Source organism: Episyrphus balteatus, chromosome 1, assembly GCF_945859705.1.
Source record: "Episyrphus balteatus chromosome 1, idEpiBalt1.1, whole genome shotgun sequence".
Classification (NCBI taxonomy): domain Eukaryota; kingdom Metazoa; phylum Arthropoda; class Insecta; order Diptera; family Syrphidae; genus Episyrphus; species Episyrphus balteatus.
In genome coordinates this window covers 93,742,288-93,764,240 of record NC_079134.1, presented here as the reverse complement: position 1 = coordinate 93,764,240, position 21,953 = coordinate 93,742,288, and the positions used below count along the sequence as shown (strand labels likewise).

Sequence of the window (21,953 nt, the reverse complement as noted above, 5' to 3'; positions counted from 1 at the left end):
AAAACCGCGGCTTTCAGCTGCAGTACAAGCGTCAGGCGATCTATCAGAGAGACAGTACGGTTTCCGGAGAGGCCGCTCTACTATCGGAGCAATACAAGAAGTAGTGCACGCCACCCAAATTGCCCAACAAAGAAATCACTACTCGAAGGAGATCGTCTTGCTGGCAACGCTGGATGTACGAAATGCCTTCAACTCGGCCAGGTGGAGTGATATCCTACATGCGCTGGAATTGAGATTCCACGTCCCTGCATATCTTCTACGGATGACGAAGGACTATCTCAGAGATCGCGAGCTGATCTACGAGACCGCAGAAGGTCCGCGAAGGAGGGAAGTCACATCTGGTGCAGCGCAAGGATCAATCTTAGGACCAGACCTGTGGAACATCTCCTATGATGATATCCTACGCATGGAGATGCCTGACGATGCCTTCCTGGTTGGCTATGCTGACGACATCGCCGCGGTGATTACGGCACGAGACACCGATAGCGCGCAAAGAAAGCTAAACCAGGTCATGCGACGAACAAATTCTTGGATGGAAGAGCATGGACTCAGCCTAGCCACGGAAAAAACAGAGATAGTTCTTCTGACGAGGAAGAGGATTCCTACACAAATCGACTTCCAAATCGGGGCCGAAGTGATAAGAAGCAGCGCGACAGTGAAGTACTTGGGATTGAGGCTCGACACAAAGCTAACCTACTGGCAACAAATAAAGGCAGCATCGGAAAGAGCATCAAAAACTACCACATCACTGAGCAGACTGATGGCGAACGTTGGGGGACCAACGGCCAGTAAGCGGAAGCTACTGATGGCGACAACGCATTCCATCCTTCTGTATGGCAGCGAAATATGGGCGGACGCACTTAAGCAAGAGAAGTACCGAAAGCAGATGGCAGCAGTACAAAGATGCGGAGCTCTACGCGTGGCAAGCTCTTATCGAACGGTGTCGGAACCAGCTGTCCTTGTAATCGCTGGAGTGACCCCTATCGATCTCCTAGCGACAGAAAGGAAGTACGTCTACGACAAAAAGGCGGAAATGGGGTTGGAAGCGGCAGCAGAAGAGGCTAAGCAGCTGACCATACAGAAGTGGCAAGAACGTTGGTGCGCAGAAAGCAGAGGACGATGGACGGCGAGGCTGATTAGAAATGTGGCTGAGTGGAAAGACCGGAAACACGGTGAAGTTAATTATTACGTCACCCAATTACTCACCGGACACGGTTACTTCAACGCATTTCTCCACAAGATCGGCAAAACGAGTAGTCCAGCATGCCAGTACGGGGACTCCCAAGAAGACGATGCACAACATACCTTCTTCGTCTGCAGCAGATGGGCAGCACAAAGAGAAGAACTGGAGACAAACATTGGCACCATCACTCCAGAGAACATAGTCGAGAAGATGCTTACTAGCCAACACAACTGGAACGCGATCAGTGCATACACAAATCAGCTCCTCAGAAATAAGAAAAGAGAAGAAGAACAGTTCCGCGTTCCTAACCTTTCCTAACCTATTAACCAACTAACCTAACCAAATTTAACCAAACCACTTTCAACTAACGTAACCTAACTTCACCTAATCAAAGACTAATATTAAACTAACGAAACCCAACTAATTCCACCTAATCCTTACTTAACCTCCCTAACGTAACCTCCCTAACCTTACCCCTCCTAACCTAGGAACGAAGAAAGCAGAGGAAGAAAAGATCTCGCCACAAGACGTGAGCCCAGAATGGGCCGTACAACAGCACCCCCTCTTGAAGAAGTGCAATCCCGTGGTCCCGAGGGGGGGTTCTTCGTGACACTTTTGGAGGTTTAGTCGGTATGCCATTATAAGGTTTTAACATTTTTTCCTTGGTGGTGAGTCCGACACACGGGGAGGTATGGATACCTCCTTATGGTGCGTAACGCATTCCTCCATAAGTAAAGTAAAAAAAAAAAAAAAAAAAAAAAAAAAAAAAAAAAAATTATTATTATTATTATTATTATTATTATTATTATTATTATTATTATTATTATTATTATTATTATTATTATTATTATTATTATTATTATTATTATTATTATTATTATTATTATTATTATTATTATTATTATTATTATTATTATTATTATTATTATTATTATTATTATTATTATTATTATTATTATTATTATTATTATTATTATTATTATTATTATTATTATTATTATTATTATTATTATTATTATTATTATTATTATTATTATTATTATTATTATTATTATTATTATTATTATTATTATTATTATTATTATTATTATTATTATTATTATTATTATTATTATTATTATTATTATTATTATTATTATTATTATTATTATTATTATTATTATTATTATTATTATTATTATTATTATTATTATTATTATTATTATTATTATTATTATTATTATTATTATTATTATTATTATTATTATTATTATTATTATTATTATTATTATTATTATTATTATTATTATTATTATTATTATTATTATTATTATTATTATTATTATTATTATTATTATTATTATTATTATTATTATTATTATTATTATTATTATTATTATTATTATTATTATTATTATTATTATTATTATTATTATTATTATTATTATTATTATTATTATTATTATTATTATTATTATTATTATTATTATTATTATTATTATTATTATTATTATTATTATTATTATTATTATTATTATTATTATTATTATTATTATTATTATTATTATTATTATTATTATTATTATTATTATTATTATTATTATTATTATTATTATTATTATTATTATTATTATTATTATTATTATTATTATTATTATTATTATTATTATTATTATTATTATTATTATTATTATTATTATTATTATTATTATTATTATTATTATTATTATTATTATTATTATTATTATTATTATTATTATTATTATTATTATTATTATTATTATTATTATTATTATTATTATTATTATTATTATTATTATTATTATTATTATTATTATTATTATTATTATTATTATTATTATTATTATTATTATTATTATTATTATTATTATTATTATTATTATTATTATTATTATTATTATTATTATTATTATTATTATTATTATTATTATTATTATTATTATTATTATTATTATTATTATTATTATTATTATTATTATTATTATTATTATTATTATTATTATTATTATTATTATTATTATTATTATTATTATTATTATTATTATTATTATTATTATTATTATTATTATTATTATTATTATTATTATTATTATTATTATTATTATTATTATTATTATTATTATTATTATTATTATTATTATTATTATTATTATTATTATTATTATTATTATTATTATTATTATTATTATTATTATTATTATTATTATTATTATTATTATTATTATTATTATTATTATTATTATTATTATTATTATTATTATTATTATTATTATTATTATTATTATTATTATTATTATTATTATTATTATTATTATTATTATTATTATTATTATTATTATTATTATTATTATTATTATTATTATTATTATTATTATTATTATTATTATTATTATTATTATTATTATTATTATTATTATTATTATTATTATTATTATTATTATTATTATTATTATTATTATTATTATTATTATTATTATTATTATTATTATTATTATTATTATTATTATTATTATTATTATTATTATTATTATTATTATTATTATTATTATTATTATTATTATTATTATTATTATTATTATTATTATTATTATTATTATTATTATTATTATTATTATTATTATTATTATTATTATTATTATTATTATTATTATTATTATTATTATTATTATTATTATTATTATTATTATTATTATTATTATTATTATTATTATTATTATTATTATTATTATTATTATTATTATTATTATTATTATTATTATTATTATTATTATTATTATTATTATTATTATTATTATTATTATTATTATTATTATTATTATTATTATTATTATTATTATTATTATTATTATTATTATTATTATTATTATTATTATTATTATTATTATTATTATTATTATTATTATTATTATTATTATTATTATTATTATTATTATTATTATTATTATTATTATTATTATTATTATTATTATTATTATTATTATTATTATTATTATTATTATTATTATTATTATTATTATTATTATTATTATTATTATTATTATTATTATTATTATTATTATTATTATTATTATTATTATTATTATTATTATTATTATTATTATTATTATTATTATTATTATTATATACATAGTACTTCGTACATGAATGTACGAACTACTGACACTTATCAACGCGGCAACTGAGGCCATTTGGCTGAGACAACACCAGACAATGACAAAGAGAAGGACAGATAGACACAAAGAAAGAACATATAACATAGAACTACGTGGCACAGAGGAGGAGACATAGTTGAAAATTGTCTCATATTATCGCACAGGTGGCTTCAGTTAAGCTGGCGATTTTAGAAAAAACTTCTGAGCCGACCGTTGGGCTCGAACCCACGATGTCTGGCTCTGAAGTCATCTACTTATCAGTGGCGAAGGGTTCATCTAACTCGATTATTTCCGTCTTACCTTTTGAAATTCTCAAACTCAACAACATTAACTTCTGGCAACATGAATATAATTTCAATCAACATCTGCACACGCTGTCAACATTATTTCAAATACTCTTCTTTCAGTTCTAATCTACACACCTATCTGCGTTTCAACTCACTCCATAAACAAACACAAAACTAGAGCAAAAAAAAGGTAACCCGAAAAATGCCGTCTTATAAACAATAGAACAAATTTGTTTTTTTTCCTCTTTTTTCATTTACTTATTACTGCCCTTGTGACCTCTCTGTTTAATACACGCTTTCTTATGGAAGATAATAAGACGATATTCTTCGTCTTACTTTTTGGTGAATTTTTATGTATCTCTCATAATTTTCGCTCTGGGTTAATGAATGCTCAGTGCGCATGTCAGTCATGGTATAAAAAGACAAGGTATGATCATTAGAGCCGCCATCTTACAAAATGGGGTAATAGTGTTTTGACGTCTGGCATTTGGCAAAGTCAAAAGCAACAACAATTTCCAAGACAAATTTGTTTACAACAACAATTTCAATGGGCTGGGCTGTCAAAACACTAAGTAGCCATCTTTTTTTTTTTCATTTGACAGTTCTCTATACTTTAGATTTTCTAATGATCATACCTTCTATTTTTATACCATGCATGTCAGTGTCTGCTTGAGGTAGGTTTCATTTTTCATAGGAAGAAAAAAAGGTAGAATAAGACGGTTTCCTCCGACTTATTTGGGGAATTTGTGTGTATCTTGCAATCGCTGAGCTGATGAGCCAAATTATATTGCGCAGGTTGTGGGTGAGGTAAGTTTTATTTGAAGAAAATCAGTTAGGAAAATATAAAAGGTATAGAAAAAGAAAATAACACGCTCCTTTTCGACTTATTATCTGAATTTTTATGTATCTCTCCACTGGGCTGCTGTGTCAAAGGTTTCCACTAAGAAATATGCGTGGATGTTATATTTAATGTCATAAGGCATTTTTGTTGGCAGAAAGTGCATAAAATAATTGCAATTTCCATAAAGTGCACAACTGCCCCAATTGAATTCAGCAAGTCCCAAGCAGAACGCAGTGAAATTTTGAAAATAATAAAAATTTAGATGATGCAAAAATTTTGAAAAGTTTTTAGATACCTAGTAAGAATTGTTGTTTTGATTATGAATTTAATATGATTGTTCGACTAACAAAAAAGTCGAGAGCAAGAACTTTGCTATGCGATTTTTTTTAATTTAGTGTTCTGAATTCAGAAGTCACAAATTGTCATTTGCTAACCTCTAAGATTTTGAAATATAAATTTTTATTTGCAATAATCTTTGAAAAGATATAAATATATTCTATACAATAAAATACTAGTATGACTTTTTGACATTCAAGAATTAGTTTTCTAAAAAAGTACCTTAAAATAACGTGTTCTACCAGTTAATATTCAAGTATTTCAAAAACGTGACGGTCCAATGCAATTTTCAGTTCGGGAAAATCCTTTAGAAAAGTATGGTTTTGTTCAAGCTCTATTTTGTAACTTTATAGGTATTATTTTTTCTTAGAGGATTCAAATAATTTTAATCAGTTTAGTTTTATGAAGATAACAAAATTGTAGTCAAAGGACGCTCTTACTTAAAGTTTTGTATACACCTAGATAATTGTTGCTTCTGTCGGCGGCGTCGAGAGATCTTTATAATTCTAAGGCGATTTCGTGCATAGAAGATCTAGCATTGATCTAGCACTTATATTTATAGGTAGAAAAAATCTTCTTCTAAATTCTAATTACTAAAAGTAGACTTGACTTTTAAGAAAAAGTTCTTGCAGAGTTTTATGAAAGAAAAACGTAGAACTTTGCACACTTTTTAATGGAAACTTTATTTTAAAAAAATATATAGGTATGTATACATATATCTTATGTCTTTGACAATTGGTTTTCATGGCTTGAATAAAGCTTACTCTATGCTCGGTTTTATTAAACGTTGGGCAAAGGAATTTAATGACCCCTATGTTACACTTTCCTTATATAATTGTTACTACTAACAATTTCCAACACTTTATTTCACTTTGTACTGTACTCTTTCACTTTCAAAATCAAAATGTATCCGGTCGGTGTCTACGCTCTATTTTATACCGGAATTTCGAGATTCGAGAATGTCTTCGAAGGTTCTCGTCTTTGCTTCTCAAAACTTACTTTCCAGGAGGGGCGCTTCATACTTCCAGTCTAGTGGGATATTTTGAGATATTCAGCCTTCAAGGGATATTCAGCAGTCTTAGGGATGTGTTCAGAGGGTAGGTAGTTTCTTAATTTATTAAAGGTAAGTTCACATTTCTACCTTTGGTGTAGTAGGTAGTGTATTCAGACATTTATCTTAAAAGTAGTTCAGTAATTCATCGTTACAATATGATCTACAACTTCTTTTCAAGTCATTTTTTTACTCAAAAATAGTGAGAAAAATGCAAAAATACGACTTTTTGGTTTTTTTTATCTTTTACAAAAATTGATGGATTTTAACAAAACTGGGTGCTAACCTATATTTCTAGATGTTTTTTTTTATTTTTATCGTTTCTTAGCCCAGTACTCTCACTTGGCTATAAATTTCATTGTAAGCTTGTACAAAACTCGGCTTTGGTTGTACTTTGTACAAAACTGTACAAAACTTGTACAAAACTTTTGCATACTTTTTTTTTAAATTTTGCGATTAATATAAAGTGACAGAACTTTTCATTTTATTAACCATCGCTTTTTAATTTATTTAGAAGTAATAAGATAAATATCAGTAAGTGGTAGTTGATTTTTTTTACATCCAATAAGGTTGTATGAAAAGTCCATGCGTGCCGGTATCGTGTATGCGTTAATATGCATAGGGTTGTAAGGGGGATAAATGTTTGACTCATGGACGATGAACGTATTATATAATATTATAATCATATAATTAAACGGCGAACATGAATTTTGTGGTACAATATACCCGGTCCACAAAAACCTCTAGAAGTACAGAATGTATTTTTTTTAGTTTTTTTTTTTTAACGAAATACTTAAATTAAATAAATTAAAATTCGATATTAAAAAAAAACAAAACAAAAAGAACTGGAATATCTGTTGGAAAATTTCGAATGACTGGAATGAAATGTCATTCATGATTGAATGAATGAATGAAAGCATTCAGCGAAAATCAAAAAGCATTAAGGTGGTTTCACATTATCGCATGTTAACTATGGTTAGCTTTAATTGTTTTAGGGCCAATTTTTCAATAGTCATATAAACAGTCAGTTAGTACTTATTCCCTAGATAGAGAAAAAATCAATTTTTCAACAGGTATAACTTATACCTAGGAATAAAACTATCTGTATCTTTTAGAGACGAATAAAAATTATTCTAAGGAATAATCTCAACAAAAATATATAATTTGTCAAAACTGAAAGAAAACAAAAACAATTATGAATAAAAATGACGTCTAATTTTGAAAATGTTTGAATTTGACATTTTTTTGTTATTCTGTAGAATAACTAACTGGGTGATTGAAAAATTCAATATTGTTATCTGATTGTTATGAGCCTAATATCTTTAATCGTCAGACAGTTAACTGACTGTTAATTAGAAGATTGAAAAATCGGGTCTTAGTTATCTAAGTTTAGAAGTAAGATGTTTGTTTCATAACCATGAATTTTTTTGTTAAAATCTTATTCTAATCTAAATCTAACCTACAACAAAGATTATACCATATGTTTTGCTTTGCAGTATTTTTATATAAAATCACTCAAGACATGAATAATGAAACCAATGAAATCTATCTTCGTCTTTTTCTCTTTTGAAAGAACATAAGAATTTGACCATTTTACCAAGTTTTCCCTTTTAGACGTTTACATTTTTGCATAAACGGCCCTAATACTTTGTCGTTTTTCTTATGAGGTTCAGGGAAAACTAAAAAAAACGTCTTTTTTGTTCCTTAAATCCTTATCTACAATGACCTAAAAAGAGCAAAAGTGGTAAATTTACAAAATTCAATCTTTTTTTCTTTCTAGTACTATTTGTTTTTGGAAAAATGTTTGGAAAAAAATACAAAAATTGCTTACAAGTGCAAAAAATAAGCTTTCTGCATCATTATTTTTGATTTTAAGGTAAGAAAAACTGTCAAAAAATGAGTTTGAAATTTTTTTTGTAAAAAAGAGTTAACAAATTGTTTTTTATACAAAAAATAAGCTTTCAACGGCGTATACAGAGGGGGGGGTCAGGGTCATGACCCCCCCCCCCTCAAAACAACCTTTACCTATCATTCTAAATCTTGTTTATAAAATTTTGTTTGTTTCTATGCAAGTATGTTTACTTTATCACCTTTGACTATAATTTTAATTTTTATAATTATTTACTTTTTATTTTCTAAAATTCAAAGCCGCCTTATTAACTATTATTTTTTTCAATGTTTTTTTGGCTATAAAAGGAGAGCCAAAACTAGAATTAAATCACTTTCGATTTGACCAGTAAAGAGTCAAGATACTACAAAGGTAACACTTACCGCTTCTTATCCTTGGCTACTTTACTGAAAGTATTATTATTGTGTTTCCTTACGCCGCCTTCTGTAATAACTGCGGAACACCAACCGCATAATACCAAAGTGTAGGAACAACATAGTAATACCATTCAATAGAAGTTCTCGTAGTTCCAGAATTATTGTTAATCCTTCGATTTGTTAAATAAAACACACTTTTAAAAATATCCTTTGGTGTTAGTGTTTTTGCTTGGAAAGACCCCACGACATACATCTCAACCGACTAAGCATTCTGCTACAAACCAGCATAATTTTATATAATATTTTCTGTTACGCCAAAAATATTTTTTTGTCTTTACTATTTTGACAGAGGTATTTGAATCCTGTAACTCCCACGTCTTAAAAAAAAAAACAAAATTTAAAAAAAATTGTATTTTCAAATGCAATTTTTTTTTGCAAAGCCTTGCGATTCGTTTGCCTGAGGTTAGGAAGACAATTAATTCGAAAGTTACTAGTGTTAACAATAACGAAGAAAAAAATAAAAAAAATAATAAAAAATTATTAAAATTATTTTTATTTTAAGCGAAACGCGTTACTAGTGTTATTAAATTAAAAAGATTTTTATTTTAACTTGTAAAATAATTCTGGACTAACGGAAAACAATGCAGAGTTGTTTAGGCAAATTATTTAATCGATGTACTTGTACAGGATGGTGTTAATTGGTTAAGACTTGAGGCTAAACAAAAGTAAATGAATCACACAACGTTTTCGTTTGGTTATTCTTAGAACTCTTCGGAACTGTTCGATTCGAAATGCAAAACGAACAAATTTTAATATTTTTAACTCAAGTAGCACATTTTCAAGTTTATGCCTACTTTCAAAACTTTTGTAAAAAAAATTTTGGCATGACATACCCCTCTCTCCCAAGAAGAAAATCTGTATACGCCCTTGTAAGCTTTCCGAATTTTTAGTTTTCATTTTGTAGCCCAAAAAACCATACAAAAATGCGTTTGAAAAGTTTCACTTGTACTTTTTCACTTTTTGAGCCAATGTAGTTAAGGCTTTAAAGGTGTAACTACAACGGCCACTTTTTGCAAAAAGTCAAAAAGTGATAATTTTCAAACTCATTTTGTGACAGTTTTAACGACGACAATATAAAAAATAATGATGCAAAATGCTTATTTTTTGGTTTCAAAAAAAAATTTTTGTAGTTTTTTCCAAAATCAAATATTGCTAGAAAGAAATAAAAATGTTTACTTATGTTAATTCCCCACTTTTTTACTTTTTAGGTCATTGTAGTTAAGGCCTTAAAGTGTAACTACAACGACCACTTTTTGCAAAAAGTCAAAAAGTGAAAATTTTCAAACTCATTTTGTGACAGTTTTTCCCACCACAAAAATAAAAATAATAATGCAGAAAGATTAGTTTTTGGTTTCAAAAACAATTTTTATAGTTTTTTCCAAAAACAAATAGCGCTAGAAATAAATAAAAAAATTAAATTTTGTAAATTTGCCACTTTTTCACTTTTTGGGTCATTGTAGTTATGACTTTAAGCCTGGTGCTAGATTTTTTCCGAGATAAAATTCCCAATCAGCGTTGTGCAAATGTGCCCCATTGGTCTATTTGGCCCAAGAATTTATATTTTGGCCCCGTGCCCCGGGCCAACAGCAAATGGCCCCATTTAATGAAATTCTTTAATTAATACAGGCATTTTTACAAAATAAATTAGTTGAATTAACAATTTGATGATTTTTTTGTAGTTATCGACTAAATATCGATTGTCAAAATCTAGTATCTAGTTTAAACCTGATTGATAAAGGCTTCTGAAGTATTCAGTTCACTGTTATTTTTATTTCATTGGGAAAAAGACTAAAATGATTTTAAAAAAGTTTATGACCAAAAAAACAAAAACATTTAATAAAATCCAAAATAAATTAAATAATATTAGATTGTTAAGAACCAATTTTCCTGGCCGTATAAAAAAGCAAAAAGGATACGAGAAAGGAAGATGTTTGACCCCTGGTGAACTCTTTTTGTGACTGTTTTGAGTTTCCCAACGGCAACACTGCTTTCTTGTATCTATAGACTATAGTACCAACTTATATATATCCTTAGTTTGTGTTTAACTTATTATAATAATTAAATAAACAAAATATACCTAGTTTATGTGTTTTGGTATGTGTTTTTAAAAAAAATTTTACATGAAAAATGAAATGGCCCCTAAAATGTTGCCCCTTATATTTATTTTCCAGGAACAACGCTGATTCCCATACAAGTTATATATAATTTGTATGGGATAGATTTTAGCTCAGCTAAAATTTTTCGATAATTTTCAGGGGAGCTAAAATTTAGCTCGAACAGCGTACCAGGCTTTAACATAAAAAAACGTTATCGTGCGACGCAGTTGTTGTGGTAAAGCCTTAAGAATTGATTTGTTTGATTAAAAAATGTCGATTCTCACTTTCAAAGGGATGTTTTGCTTAAAATTTCACTGCCACACAGTACCACGGATAACCTTTTTACTACTGAATACTGTGAAGATCAACACCTGAACGCACCTTTAATAAATCGTAGCCTCAATAAAATAATGTCGTATGTTACATTCGGCTACTTTTGGGAAAACGCAATTAAAGTTCAGATTTTTTTTTCTCGATCGGTCAATTTTTTTAAAAATATCATGGCGTATACAAAAAATATTTGTCTATTGAAATTTGTTAGAATTATTTCAATATTCCAATCCAGAAACAAATAATAGTCAATTTTCTCCAATATGCCGATGTCGTATGTAACGTTTTCACAGAAACTATTTGTTAGCCAAACACATACGACAAATTGATGACACATACGACAAAAATAAGCAAAGTTTAATTCGACACTTGTTTACGACATCCCTTCAAGCAAGAAAACGGAGTCCAGAAAAGACAGTCCGACCTCCGGCCGAGAAAAGCGGGGTTGCACTCACACACTTGCAACTTTTCGTGTATGAACACAAAGTCGAACGAGAATCGTGGTGGAAAGTGAGAAATGGAAAAAAAAGTGAAACAGACATAGCCAACAAGAGCAAAAGCGTCATTTTGTTATGTTTGGTTGAAGTGTATAGTCGCGTCGCGTCGTGTCTCGTGTCGTTGTTATTATAATATTAGTATAATTATAAACAATATCAAATTATAAACAATATGGAAACAAAAAAAGGTATGTTGTATATATCGCTCAAAGTGTTTGGGTTAAAATATTGTTTCTTCTTGTGTTGTAGATGTAATCTACTGCTTGGCTGAAGAAAAATCTAGACGGTGAAACATGCGATTGGGTATCTAAAAAAACACCAACAACAGCAGCAGCATCAAATGAAATAAAATGAAAAAAAATGTATTGTATTTTATATTGTATTTATTGTGAAAATTTCGTTTGCCAAAATAAAATAAAAAATAAAACAGTTTCAGTGAAAAAAAAAAATTAATCTTGTTCTTTTTTTGGTCGCAAATGCGAAATGTCATCCCTTTCTTATTCCTCTTTCTGGTAGGTTTTCGCTGCTCCGGCTCAGGTCCGCCTTCGGCTCCGTTTTCTCGGAATGGAGATTTTCACCACACCAATACATATGCAATCGACTTCGCGGTGATTATAATTTCCATACTAATTTGAGCCGCCTTCGGACCAGTTTCTGATCCGAAGTCGGACTCAGCTCCGCCTCAGGAGGAGCGGATTCGGACCGAGGTCGGACCTGTTTGCTTAAAGGGATACGACAAAAAGATGTCAAATTCAATGCGAAAAAACATAGAAGAAGGTTTTTTCTTTTAACCCGAGTTTAGCGAAACTCGATTTTAACAAAAACATCAATGGTTAAATAACATACATCTAACTTCTTAACTTTGAATTGGTTTAGAAGCAGTTCACCTATAAAATGATAGAACTTTTTTAATTTGGAAGTGAGATGTATGTGTTATTTTTTGTTAAAATCGAGGTTTCGCTAAATTCGGATATATTACTATGGGCTATACTTCACAACAAAATTCTTTCTTAAAGAGAAACTAACATAAATAGAAAAAAAAAATAATAGGTACATTATTTTTAAAGCAATTTTAGAATTAATGAGATAACAGTTTACTAATACTATGTTTCCACCTACGCTAAATCTGAGATTTAGCTTAGTAGATTTAGAATACATCTCGAGTTTTATTTTTAATCTACTTCGCTTAGTCTCAGATTTGGGTACAGCTACCCTAAATCTAAGATTTTCACCTACTTTCAATCCGAGATTTAGAATAAAACTCGAGATTTGTGCTAAATCTACTTAGCTTAATCTCGATTTAAGGTAGGTGGAAACGTAGTATAAAATTAAGTTACTGTTCAAGTTGAATTAAAATTATTACAGTTTAAAGATAGCACGATAAAAGCTTCATACAAATTTCGTAGGGCCAAGTTTACATTGTCACTGGATTGGGAACATTGAGGGAACCTAAAGGATCGACATAAAGGAATTCATCTTACCATATGTAGTTACGTATGCTGAATTAATAAAATCATAAAACAACTATTTTATGCTCTTTGTATGCATAAATAGAGCATAAAGCTCCTCGGACAAACTTGGCGCAGGTCCTCGTCCAACCTGCTCGACATCTTGATTGCAACTGAAATTACACTCGTCAGTGTATTTCCTTATGTAAAATATGGTTGTATGTGTAGCAAAAACAGCACATACGACAATTATTTACCGAACGAAGAAAAACACAGATTTTGTATGAAAAAATTGTAGTATGTGATAATTTTTGTCGTATGTGCACGTTTTCTGTGCACTTACGACAAAAAGCTTCTGAAAATGTTTGTAAACCTACACCTACGACAAAACTCATAGCGATTATCTCGGAAACGGATAAAGATATCGAAAAACGGATTACACAGAATGAAAGAGAAAAAATCAATTAGCAAAACTGCATTCAAATCTCAAAACCTCAATTTTGCACATACGACAATATTTTATTGAGGCGACGAAATGTGAACCTATCTTTAATCTCTAATAAATATCTGAACGCATTCATTAAAATTTTCCTGGAAAACTGAATTCCACAAATATCACTCCAACAGGAAGTGCGATAAATAACGCCCTCTCCCTTCCCAAAATTTAATCTTCTACAAGCTAAATGAAAAAACGAGTGTGTGTACACTAGACTGGGCCAAAAAAATAAAATATTTTTTTTTTTGAAAGTTACTTCGAAAATCTTGTTCAGGATGATGAAAAAAAAATTTGGTGAAAATTTGAGCCGTTAAAAAAAATTTTAAGAGGTCTATCATCGGTGTTTTTTATTTGTATACATGATATGATGTTTTACAACAGAACTGCTAGACGATCAAAGTAAAAAAAATTTCTGTTCATTTTTTCTTATATAAAATTAAATTTCCTACAAAAAAGATCTGATTGAAAATTTTCGTCAGACGAGCCGTTTTCGAGTAATTAAGCTTTTTAAATCGAAGTGTTTTTTCAATTTGACTGTTTCACTTTGGAATTTTGTGATGAGCAAATAAGTGAATAGAAAAATAAAACCACGACAGATTCTTATAGGAAATTTAATTCTCTACAAAAAAGGTCTCAAAGTAATTTTCCCTAAATTGAGTTCTGAAGAAGTTATTCACGATTTAAATTGAGAAAAAAATTAAAAAATCAATTTTCAATTTCAAAATTTTCTAATTCACTGAAAATTCAATATTTTCAAATTAACAAGATGTTTTCTTGTAGGGACTTAAACGTTCTATAAAAAGTTCCTTGGCAGCAAATTAATTGCTTTAACCGTTTAAAAGTTAATCGAATATCTTCTTAACGGTTAAAGCAATTAATTTTCTGCCAAAGAACTTTTTATAGAACGTTTAAGTCCCTACAAGAAAACATCTTGTTAATTTGAAAATATTGAATTTTCAGTGAATTAGAAAATTTTGAAATTGAAAATTGATTTTTTAATTTGTTTCTCAATTTAAATCGTGAATAACTTCTTCAGAACTCAATTTAGGGAAAATTACTTTGAGACCTTTTTTGTAGAGAATTAAATTTCCTATAAGAATCTGTCGTGGTTTTATTTTTCTATTAACTTATTTGCTCATCACAAAATTCCAAAGTGAAACAGTCAAATTGAAAAAAACACTTCGATTTAAAAAGCTTAATTACTCGAAAACGGCTCGTCTGACGAAAATTTTCAATCAGATCTTTTTTGTAGGAAATTTAATTTTATATAAGAAAAAATGAACAGAATTTTTTTTTACTTTGATCGTCTAGCAGTTCTGTTGTAAAACATCATATCATGTATAAAAATAAAAAACACCGATGATAGACCTCTTAAAATTTTTTTTAACGGCCCAAATTTTCACCAAATTTTTTTTTCATCATCCTGAACAAGATTTTCGAAGTAACTTTCAAAAAAAAAATATTTTATTTTTTGGCCCAGTCTAGTGTACACATGTACACGCGACTGAAGTTATACTTCTCACTCAGTATATTAAATGAATTTCATTTGATATTTTTATTATTTTTGTTTTCTATTATTATTAAAATAATTAAACAGCGTATTTTTTTAACAATCTCAGCTTATGGTATTCTTAGGAAATTTTTGATGCTATCACCGTACCTTAACCCATGACAATCTGACTTCTCTGAATATAATTATGCATGAAAAAATCTTTATTATTGGAAATTAATAATCTTCATACCTATTTCCGGGGCTAAAAAATTAAATTTTATCTACGATTGATGGCCTTTATATCAATACAAGTTTAATTTTAGTCTATGTTGTTTTCTTTTCCTTTTATTTATGACTTGAATACAAGAAATTAAGAAGAACCAAGCCTCATGAGCTTATGGTCTAAAAAAAAAACATGGGAAAGTACTTTCCCCAAAGTGATTCTAAAAAGTTAAGAAAGAAAAATCTGATGTCGATCTCTCAAGATTAGTCCTGATAAAGAGGTGGTTTTAGTGGTTAAGAGTCCCACACTACTTGGTGTCGAATACTGCCATGTGTCTTTTGAAGATTTCCTCCCGTCAAAAAAAAAAAGTTGCCACATGCTACTTGCCACATCCAACTTGCCACATGCATTTTGCCACATGCAACTTGCCACATGCTACTTGTCACACGTAACTTGCCACATGTCTCGTGGTACTTCCAACATGCCACATGCACTTGCACCATGATTCATGACACATGGTACTTGGCACATGCAACTTGCGACATGAAACTAGCAACTTGCTCCTTGTTCCGCGTTTTTTTTTTACCGTACTGCGGCGTACTACATTTTTAAATACTAAATACCCTGCTGCCCAATTGTTTCGGAGATGGCAATCGCGTCATAATCCCTTTGACATTCTTGTCAAAAAACAAATTTTCATACCCACCGTCCCATAAGAAGTATAACTTCACAAAAATGTAGTGTGAATGACAAATTTGAGTGAAGTTGGTGGAGGTTGAATGATGGAATTTGAACGAATGGAATTTGAACGAATGGAACATGAAACAGGTTGACTTACACTTTGCATTTTCTTTTTCGATACTTTTTTTACGTTGTTGAGCTTAGTTAAAACGTAGTTCAATAATATCTAAATCAGGTTTAAAATATATCAATAATTAGGTATATTATATATTCCTGTGTATTTTGTCTTCAAAAAGTGTAGTTAATCGCAAGAAAACAACAACAAATACTATACAAAATAAAGAAACTATTTTGGTATAATTGTGCTCAAAATTGTTGCAAATAAAAAAAAAATAAAGAAATTGGCACTCGAATTTCGAGGGCTGGGTCGGCTAGTATATAATTATATGATATGTCCAATAGGGTGTGCCAAAATGCTAAACTATGGAAATATCAAATGTAGTAGCTTTTAAAAGTGGCATTGCTTATTAAAATTAAGTTCTGCGTTTACAATTTTCATTTTTATTAATATCTTTGGCTCGCTCAAAATACAGGAAGAAATTAGGATTTTTAGAGATTTTTGGGTACAAAAAAAAATATTTTAAATATTTGTAGGCTTTCTCGTGAAAGATAATTTCAAGAAAAAACTTTTAAGCTTATATTTGTTGAAATTGAACACTTAGTTAAGAAGCTGCGAAATAATATACGAAGGAAAAACAATAATTTTTTCATATAAAATCCTTTTTTTCTTAACAACTTCCACCGATATTTGAGCGACCCAAAGACGAACGATATTATAATATTTTTGTACATACATATTATTAAACTTTGGACTCTATAATACATCTTTTGACCACTATTACATTGCAAAATTAGGGTACTTTTTTTTTCGGCCACATAAAAGTGACACACCCTGATGTCCAATGTGCATGTCCATGGTTTAACCACAGATAATAAAATCATAATTTACTATCTGTGGTTTAACTATAAAATAAAACCTACTCTCAATTTTTTTTTATTATTTCAAATGATATTGAATGTTTTCATAAGTTTGTGTATTCTAATGATATTTTCTTTTAAATTTGTACTAGTATTCACTTGAAAACAGCAAACGTTCTTAGGAGTACACCACAAAGAGAACTTCTATTGGCCTGACAACATTCCCTACCAATCGGATGATGAAATTCACATTCGGAGAGGACCGTTACTCATCCAGCAGTCATCTCCAATACTGAGATTACTGTAAGGAATAAATACATACAAAATATAAATAAAGTAATTTGTACAAATAGAAATGACAAATAAATATTTTAAAACAAATAATGTAAAAAAATTACAAACTATTCCAAAGAAAAAAAAATTGTACAAGAATAAAATGTAAAAACTATGTTTTAATACCCTAACAATAAGATATGAAGTTCATGAAAGATGAAACCACAATTTATTGATAACTTTATTTGAAGAATATTTAAAGTTTAATAGCTGAAAAACAACTCTAACATAAAAATGAATGTTATCAACTTCCTGTGAAAAATTTGAGTTGAAATTGATTTAATCGATTTTTTTTTTGTTAAGAATTTTTTTCAACATTTTTAACTTATTGTTAAATCTTGAATACCATTAAATATTGATGAACTCATATTTCGAATTAAATAACAAAATTGAGATCGCAATTAAAAAAAATATGTTTAAGATTTGCTAATGCTTTTTCTTATGTATTTGCATTTAGAAATATTCACTTTACAAAAATAGAAACCTACTACAAGATATTTTGTTTCATTAGTCCGGTCAAGATAGATATTTGAAATAATAAAAACTACCAAAGAGCCAAATTTTAGTGGAGAACTACGCTTTACCATTACAAACAAAGCTTTAAAAATCTCCATCGATTATATGTGTGCAACAAAAGTTATTCGGGGTCAAATGTCGAAATTTGAGGTTTTTTGGATTTTTTCGAAAACGGTAAGTTGTGTCAAAAAAAAAAATTGAGAAAAAGTTGTAGATCATAAAATTTTGTATATGATTTTTCCATAAGAGTTACCATTCGTTAGATATCGCGATTCTAAGAATCACATTATACATAATATGATCACATTTTTACGCCACCTGTGAGGTAGTGTACTCGGTGTGTTTTTTTTACCGTGATTTCCCCTGTAGGCCTACTCCACAAACTGTCATAACAATTTAAGAATAATTTAAGGGAACTGATATTGATAGTGTGGGAAGAGTTGGGGAGTAATCATTACATTTGTAATTAATTATACTAATTAATCACAATGCAATTACTCCACTAGTAATTGCATTGTAATCGAATTACTTTCCCATTACAAATGCAATTACAATTAAATTACCGTGTACTTTTTTTGTAATTAAAAAGATGAAATTACAAAAGTAATTACATTGTAATTAAAATTGTAATTTTAAAGTAATTATATTTTAAAAACAAAATAAAACCAAAATCTAAACCTTCAACATTTCAAAGAAAAACTATGCCACATGTAAAGGGTGGACCTACAGGGATGGAAGTTGTACCCAAATGTAGGTAAGAGTCCCCGCTACCTTTGGGCATCAAAAACTTTGTATTCATTCTTTTTCAAAATTCCGAGATTAGCCGTTGGAAGTTGGGGGCGCGAAAAAGCTTCTGGGAGCTGAACGCTTTGACCTAGAGACATAGGGGTGGTGCCATATGAAAGGTTATATTCTCAGCTACCCGATAATGGTATAATCCGTGTTTTGGGTTTTTTTTTCAAAATTCCGAGAAAACTGCGTTTGGGGTAAAATTTTTTTTCGAAAAATCCCCGAACCTTTGAACGCTCTTCGAAGCTAAACCGTTCGAGAACATTTTTTGGGAGTGATGCTAAATGATAGCTTGTGTCATGGGTCTACGCTTTGCACATTCTTAGATTTTAAAAAAATCATCTTCCATTCCATGTTAAACCGCCACATCATGCCTATTTTTTCAGAATCGGGTTTATTTTTTTTTTTTTTTTGACTTTTAAGTTCTCCCCGTTTGAGAACGAGTGGACCTACAGGGATGAGAGTTGTACCCAAATGTAGGTTATATTTTTCATTTTTTTCAAAATTCCGAGATATAGCCGTATGCGCCAATTTGCATCAAATTACACAAATAGGAGCATACCAGTGTCGACAAAAATGCGATAACGTTTCGCGAAATTTTCGGAAAATTTCGAGCATTATGGACAATCTTGCTAATACGAGCAGCAGTACCCCGCCAGGCAGTACAGATGCTTCGCACAATACTGATCCTGGACCGATTAGTAATAATCGGGTCAGAGCTATACGGATTCCGGGGGCTAGCAAAGTAATGCACGAGGTGAGAAGAAAATTAAGAGTCGCGAGTTGGAACGTGGGCAGTATGAACGGCCGAAGCTGTGAATTAGAAGAGATGATGAAGAGGAGGCGAGTGGACATCTTGTGCGTCCAAGAAACCAAGTGGCGAAACACTGGAAACAGAGCCCGTTTCTTTGACGTCAAGACAAAACAATACAAGATGTTCTACTACGGAACAGAGCAAGGTAGAAACGGAATCGGTGTCATCCTTGCGGAAAAACTTCTTGGAAGCATTTTGGCCATTTCGAAGTCCAGTGACCGATTGATGTCTCTTAAACTGGTGATGGAAGGAAAGGTGTGGAATATAGTCAGTGCATATGCTCCCCAAATTGGGTGTGAGCAGGTGGAAAAAGATGCATTCTGGCTAGACTTCCATAACCTCATTAAAGACATCCCAAAGGAAGAGCTTTTGTTTGTGGGTGGAGATTTAAATGGACATGTGGGGAACGGCAACGAAGACTACGAGGACTGCCATGGTGGCCTTGGATTCGGAACTAGAAACCCTCCTGGTGAAGAAATTCTAAGCATGTGCGTGCAGGTCTCATGGTCTTATAGTGTTGAATACCATGTTCATTAAACAAAGCCGACACCTTATCACTTATAGCAGTGGTGGAAATGAAACACAGATCGACTACCATCTGGTATCTAGTTTCATGAAGCCGCTAGTGAAAGACTGCAAAGTGATATTAGGAGAAGCGATCGCCCAGCAACACCGTCTCCTACTGACAGAATTTTTTATGGAGACGAAGGCAGCAAACAAACAAAGAGAGGCTACCGGAGGAATCAAGTGGTACAACCTGGACAAAGGAAAAGGCAATGCATTCATCTCTGTTATGAGAAACTATCTGTGCGGAACCATCAGCAGACTACAAAACGAAGAGTGCAGAGTACAAAATATGTGGGACTCTCTGCAACGAACTTGCTTGTCGAAGGCGAGGTCACTGCTAGGAACATCAAAAGGAAACTACCAACGGGAAAAAGAAACATGGTGGTGGAGCGATGAAGTCAAAGCAGTGATATCAAGGAAAAAGACCGCTTTCCAAGCTTGGTCCAAATGCCCCTCTCATAATAGAGATGAAAAAGCACGACTCGAAATGGACTACAAGCGCTACAAGAAGGAAGCCAAGAAGAAATGCGCCCAGCATAAAGCAGAGAGTACGGAAAGCATGTATCGCGAGCTTGGGGAAATATCTGATCCAGCTGCTGATGCAAACCAGGCTCTCCAGGAACTGCGACATGCCAAGATGAACAAGGGTGCAGCCATCTTCAAAATTGCCGCTCAAAGGAGAAGGAATGCTCAGGAAATACGTTCACCAAAGTTCATTAACGATGCTCAAGGCCTACTACTTGTGAATGACGACAAAATTCTCCACAGGTGGCGACAGTATTGTGATGAACTCCTAAATGAGCAATTTCCCAGGATATACTTTCCAACAGCCGAACCTAATTTAGACGAAGTACCCGACCTTACAGTTGAAGAAGTTAGCGTGGCGGTGAAAAACTCCAAGAAAGGAAAAGCTATTGGTCCAGACGAAATACCCTCTGAGTTCTGGAAGAAGATGGGAGACATTGGGTGTAAATGGCTCACGATTCTCATCTCCAAACTCATTAGCGGTGACCAAATGCCAAATCAGTGGAGAAAAAGTTTCCTTCTCCCAATCTACAAAGGAAAGGGGGACACACGAAACTGTGATAACTACCGATCGATCAAGCTGATGTCACACACCATGAAGATCGTTGAGCGGATTTTGGACGGCCGACTGCGAAAAATAATACGGCTGTCTGATGACCAGTGCGGGTTTGTCTAGGGTAAATCAACCACAGATGCCATACAGAGTTTAAGAATCCGAATGGAAAAACACCGTGATTCCTCGAGGGATTTGCATATTGTGCTGGTTGATTTCGAAAAGGCATTCGATAGACAACCACGAGATCTGATTTGAGTGTCCCTAGGACAGCGAGGGGTTCCGGAAATCTACGTACGGATGATCAAGGACATGTACGATGAAGTAAAAACGAAGGTAAAATGCCCCGCAGGAGTCACAGAAGAGTTCCCAATCAAAGTCGGTGTGCACCAGGGAAGCGTCCTGAGTCCTTTGCTCTTTATTACAGTCCTTGACTTTCT

The 21,953-nt window shown here is 30.7% G+C and overlaps 1 protein-coding gene across 2 annotated transcripts in view; it reads left to right on the top strand.

The window, feature by feature from the left end:
• Positions 1 to 17,979, top strand: part of LOC129906432 (USP6 N-terminal-like protein) — a 442,462-nt gene extending 424,483 nt beyond the window's left edge. For both annotated transcript variants that reach the window (XM_055982207.1, XM_055982211.1), the window contains one exon: positions 17,569 to 17,979. In XM_055982207.1, coding sequence (XP_055838182.1) covers positions 17,569 to 17,632 — 64 coding nt within the window. In that variant the 3' untranslated portion in view covers positions 17,633 to 17,979. The remainder of the gene's footprint in view (positions 1 to 17,568) is intronic.
• Positions 17,980 to 21,953: the final 3,974 nt, after the last annotated feature.